The sequence below is a fragment of the Nanorana parkeri genome, unplaced genomic scaffold (assembly GCF_000935625.1).
Source record: "Nanorana parkeri isolate BGI_ZX_2015 unplaced genomic scaffold, ASM93562v1 scaffold31, whole genome shotgun sequence".
Lineage (NCBI taxonomy): Eukaryota > Metazoa > Chordata > Amphibia > Anura > Dicroglossidae > Nanorana > Nanorana parkeri.
In genome coordinates, this window is record NW_017306299.1 from 78729 (window position 1) to 84438 (window position 5710).

At 42.9% G+C, this 5710-nt stretch overlaps 1 protein-coding gene across 1 annotated transcript; it reads right to left on the reverse strand.

The window, feature by feature from the left end:
* Positions 1 to 1330: 1330 nt before the first annotated feature.
* On the reverse strand, positions 1331 to 5195 carry LOC108796746 (left-right determination factor 1-like). Its single transcript, XM_018568264.1, has 4 exons — positions 4857 to 5195; positions 4259 to 4496; positions 3373 to 3612; positions 1331 to 1670 (listed from the first exon to the last, which is right to left on the reverse strand). The coding sequence occupies exons 1-4, from the start codon at positions 5131 to 5133 to the stop codon at positions 1331 to 1333; spliced, it is 1095 nt and encodes a 364-aa protein (XP_018423766.1). The 5' UTR covers positions 5134 to 5195.
* Between the last annotated feature and the right edge of the window lie 515 nt (positions 5196 to 5710).

Here is a 5710-nt window from a genome sequence, read left to right on the forward strand (position 1 = left end):
GTATGTCAGCATGGTCACCTGACTGTGCTGACCAATAAGAAGAGCTTCTGACTGCACTGACCAATGAGAAGCTTTTCTTGCTAATAAGCGCCTCAGTTCAACTGACTGACTGTGCTGACCAATGATCTCCCTAAAGGAGAACTATGAGGTGAGTAAATTACACTCATCCCCATAGTTAGAGCCGACATGTGACATTGAAACTGTCACAGGTCGGCTCTATCGATCGGGAAGTGAGCAAAAATATAGCGCCGCTCGCTCACTTCCTGATCATCTCCCTGCAGAGAGCGGTGACTGTCTGTCACCGCTCCCCACAGGGTTTCCCCTCTCCCCTCTCCGATCCTCCAGGGCTGACTGGAGGAACGGGCAGGGTAGGGGGCGGGCACAGCTGGCTCTGCCTCTAGATAGTCAGAGCTAGCTGTCAATCAGCCAGCTGGGTGGCTCTCGACCATATTGTCGGGATCCGTCCCGGCTGTGGCGCTCTCAGCATATAGTGGGCAATAACCTGCTATATACAGTACTGAGTTTTGGGTCACAGTAGGACGTTAGTATATGTCCTCCCGTGACCCTAAAGAGAACTAGGCTCTACTGTTGTGTAGCTATATATCAGGAGATTCGGAGTGGGGATTAGTGATGTCAATGCTGTGCTGCTCACTGTTAACCTTGCTGGAGGCTCTGACATGAGGAAGCAAAGCCCTGACTCTACCAAGATGGCCGCCTCCATACAGAAACACAGCACAGAACAAGGCATGCTAAGCCAGTAATGGGGAAAGAAACCAGGGAGACCGCTGACAATGCTGGTGACTAGTCCTTTGCTTTCTGCATACGTTTTTTGGCACAGCTTCCACAGTTCAGGTCCTCTTTTAGATGCATTCATACCGTATATCTGGTGATCGGCCCCGTTTGACCACGATTAACAATGTGTTATTTAAATGTTATTATACATCATTTTTTCTGCACACATAGTAATATATAAAAAAAAATTGATAAAAATTGTTTATTTTTGTTTTTCATTCAGAACTTAAAGATCTGTGTTAAAAAAAAATGATCATATAATAGAAATAACAAAATTCCCTCTGATAGCCATCGGTGCCTCCAGAGGGATATAAAGATAAATATACATGTGATATTTACAGGTAAGTGCTTCTACATGGCCTATTATTGACATTCCTAAGAACATTCGTTCAGATTATGACTGTCTATTCGCCAGGGAACTTTACCAGCAAAGTTTTGCCCGGTGCGAAGCAGTTCCGCATGCAGCCGTGCAGCAAACGTCGTCAAGTGCTGGAGTAAGCAGCACATCAGAGTCCAAGAGCTTCCTTCTAATGCCGCTTTAGATGATGGAGATGTTGTCTGCGGTGCAACCGCACCTCTCGACGATCATGTTAGGAAACTCGGCTACTTCGATTTCCGTATAGTCGCCTTTCTTGACCAGGTACATGACAGGCAAAGGGGAGCTTTCCACCACGGCACAGGTCCTCTCTCCGTAGCGGTACTTGAGCGTGTGAGAATGAGGCTGCTTGCAGGCCCCGGTGCAGCGGAAAGCGTTGTACCCAGCGGGCTCTATGATCCAATACTGGGTCCAGGTCAGCTCTCGGAAGTTGATGAAATACTCTTCTCTGCAGCAGATGTTGTCCTTTTGGGCACCGGGTGCTGAACAGTCTCCACGGGCGCTAAAGATAAATGAAGAACAACTGTTAGAAACATCCTTTTCTAGGTACTCAAAAACACATCATATTAGAGTATTTAGTAGTTAGTTTCTCGCAGGATCCAAAGAAGGAATGAGGCCTGCATTTTAAAAATTGCATTGTGCAATGCAACAGTCAGTTTGATTGGTTAGTATTATTGCTACTATTAATATATTTGTGTTGTTTAAAAAGACTTTATACTATCTGCTAGGGTACGGATACTATTGGTATTGGTGCCGATACAGAGTATTTGGGCGAGTACTCGCCCAAATAATCAATACCTTCTCCGATACCGGAACTTCCGCTCAGAGGAAGATTTCCTCTGACCGACATTGCCGTAGGGGAACTTGGAGCCAGCTGCCTGTGTGATCAGGAAGCTGGGCAGCGAGTAATGACGGGAAGCTGGCTCCTTATTGATTGGCCGGGAAAACGGCTTCCAAGCCAATAAGCATCGAGCCGGCCGAACAACCGGCTTAATGCTTATTGGCTGGTAAGCCGGCTTTCCAGCCAATCAGCATCAAACAAAGTCATTACTCGCACCTGGCTTCCTGATTGGCCGGGAAGCAGGCTTGATGCTTATTGGCTTAGAAGCCGGTTTCCTGGCCAAGCACAATCAAGCTGGCCAGACAACATGGAGCCAGCTTCTTGGGCAATCATATTGCCCGGGAAGCGGGCTCCATGCCAGCGGAAGCACCGGTATCGGTACTTAGTATCGACGTGTACCGAAAGCAAAGTATCGGTATTCATACTCGATACCGAAAAACCAGTATCGGTGAATCCCTACTATCTACTTATACTATCCAGCACCCTACCCCCTTCTTCTATTGTCTAAAAAATATGCAGTGGTCCAGGTACTGGGCAGCATGTGAACTCTTATTATAGTTTAGTATTTGGGCCTAGTAGTCAGTCATTAGGCCCAAGAACGGGAAAAGATGGGAAAGGGTGAAGTCACCACTCTCTCTGAACACCATTATAAGGTATTTTGGTTGCGGCTCTGATGGAGGAAGGAGCGGAGGCTCTGAAGAGGTGCAAATGAAGTGGTTAGGGGTCCAGCTTCATACAGACAATGTGACTTCACTATAATGGCCTAAATGATATTCTCTTTTTATATGTAAAAAGTAATACAACTTTATTGGGAAGCAGTTGGAAAGGGTTAGACCTTTGTTTTGTCCTAAAATACACAAAGACCACAAAGAAAAGCCTCTGGTGTACCAGGACATCAAGAGGCTGATTCCAGGTCATATTCACACTTTGGACTCCTCTATGTCTGGTGGCACCCCTGTTCAAGTGCACTAGCATCTAAAAATACTTGTAATTATGTTTTATTGAATACAGAGCTGCATTCATTTTTTTTTTGTCTGGAATTCAGTTTCAAAGCTCTATCTGTACAAGTCCTGAAGGCAAAAGTATACAACTTTGGACCTATCACTGTGTTGCTGAAGCCACTGCAATCAGTTTTATATCTACTCCAAAGTAAAGATGACTTCACCTGCTTGGCTCAATGCACCAAATATCAAGGAGCAGTTGGTGATGGTCAGAAAAGTGTAAAAGTCTCCATTTTGGATCCCTTTGTATACAGTTTCGTTTACAGGTATTTTAGGTCTTTTTGGTCTACTAGGACATCTTGGTAAATGGAAGAAAGGAATATATCTTATAACAATAATATTGGAATGTAGTCTGTACCTACCCGTGGTCGTCGAGGTTGAGAGTGTACAGGACCAGTTCAGGTTTCCCCACAGTGTTGTTGGCAGGATTCTGGGTAGTGAATCGAACCAGCTTTGCCATCTCTGAAGCATAGTTGCCATGTCTCTCGCCATCTACTCTGATCTCTAAGTGCATGTCGGACTGTCCGCTGCTTCTTAGCCAATAATGCACAGCGTTCGTCACATCGAAACTTCTCCAGCCAGACTCCATTATGGGCACCAGCCTGCATAATGGATGAAAACTCAAAAGTCAGACATGATTTCCTTCACAAGAAATAAAGAAGCAATTATAACATCAGCCAAGTAATATTCATAAGACTGAGGATGTCAAAGCAGTCTCTGGTAGGGCTGCGCCAGAACACAAAAAAATAAATCACCTAAAAAATAATGCAAATAAGACATACAGTGCTCATCAGCTAGTTATCAGTTTGCCCAATTTTGATGAAATTAAAATATGGCCGCTTCAATTATTATTCCTCATTTTTGGGAATGCTAGTTGCCTGGAGGTCATTGACTTCAAAGTGAGAGGACTAGGATGACAACCAGACAGGTAGCATTTTCCGGAGAGGTTAGCAAGGTGTCAATGTTTCTTTCAGGAAAGCTTTATTTACCATTTTTCTCTCTCTCCCTTTGTTTTATTTTTTAGGTACAACAAAGTTTTTAATTTTTAAGAGCTTTCTTTCTCACTTCTAAAGACTTAAAGCTTATATGTACAGATTATTCACTTCAAGAAAAAGAATCAAAAAAACAGAGGCACACATCTTACGTGTGAGATGCGGAAGCTGTTGAGTAATTATAGCCAGGCATTAATAAAACAGATGTGTGGGGGGAAAAATAAAGCATGCTTTTTATGGCTAGGGTTTGCCATACCTAGAATCCACAAGTGAGCTCCTGTTGCTTCCGTCCTGCAATACTTCCACGTAGTAGACACTGACTCTTGCATTGTTGACGGGCCTTTGCAAGCGCCTGTCAGGTTGATTTGTAGGGGGCAGTTTGAAGAGCTTCAGCTCAGCCATGGTGACCTCACTGTTCTGGGGGATTCTGGACTCCATGCCAAAGACCAGGGTCTGCCTAGTGGAGTCGGCGTACATTACTTCTCCGGAAATATCTAACAGAGAAAAAAAAAACACATAACCAAAAAAACATTAGCATCTTCAGAAAATGTTGATTGGTGATGTCTTTCAATCAGGGAGGGTGCAATGATTTTGCCTTCACTAGGGAATTTGCATAACAATATGCCATCTTCAGCGCAGAAGATGAAAGGACATTGGACCATGCATAACAATGTCTGCAAAATTGTGTAATGGACCAGTTTCCAGACTGTAAACAGCAACGTCTGTTGAACTGTGAATCAACAGTTTATATATATATCCCACCATAAAGAAATATACTGCACTTATCAATAAATCAATACATTATTTGCATTCATCAATAAATATTCCAATAATTATTCCATGAGTTCATTTACCTGCATTTCCTGTGATTCCTCTGAGAATGCCAGCTAGGCTGGGCAAAGACCTCTTCTTCCTCTCCTTGTGCTTGTTGAGCATTGACATGTACTTGGCCTGGATGTGTCTGGGGATCATCAGGTTCTCAGTGTCTCGTTTGGTCAGCCTTGGGACCTCAGGCAGGTTAAGGTTTTTCAGCAGGGCTTCCTTGATGTCCTCAGGTGTAAATCCACTGCTGGTGGAGAGGAGAAGTGTGCTGAGAAGCCAGCTCAGTCTGATGACGATCTGAGGGTTCATCCTTCTTGTAGCCAAAAAGAATCGTGCAAGGGGAAAAAGATAGGGGGCTGGATGTGCGAAGTCCTTGCTCGCTGCAAGCTGTCTGATGTGGACCTCTGAGGGTCCTCCTTTTAAAGGGAAGTGGCGGGACCACCTGCTGTGAATGCCAATAATGCAAAGTAGGGAACAACAGGAAAACATCACTACCATTAGGAGTCTGACACATTTTAGACAAGATATACACTAATAACCACAGCCACTTTAACCCATTCTGTTCATTTTGTACATTTATCAATGTAGCAATGCTGGTCCACATTTATAATTTTTTTTTTTTTAATATTTATTTCAATGTCCTAATTTAGTCCTTTTTTGTGTATATGTTAGTTATTTTATATATGATTATATATATGATTATATATGAAATGCATTGTTCTGGTTTTAAATCTCAGTTGCTTTTAAATTATTTTGCTAATTGATTATTAGATTATTTTTGACTAAAAAAAAGTCAGTACAGAATATATGTAATAATTTGATCTTCTAGTGTAGTGAATGTATATATTTATATAGAACATTTGCATAAGTAAAAACAGCTTTGCTT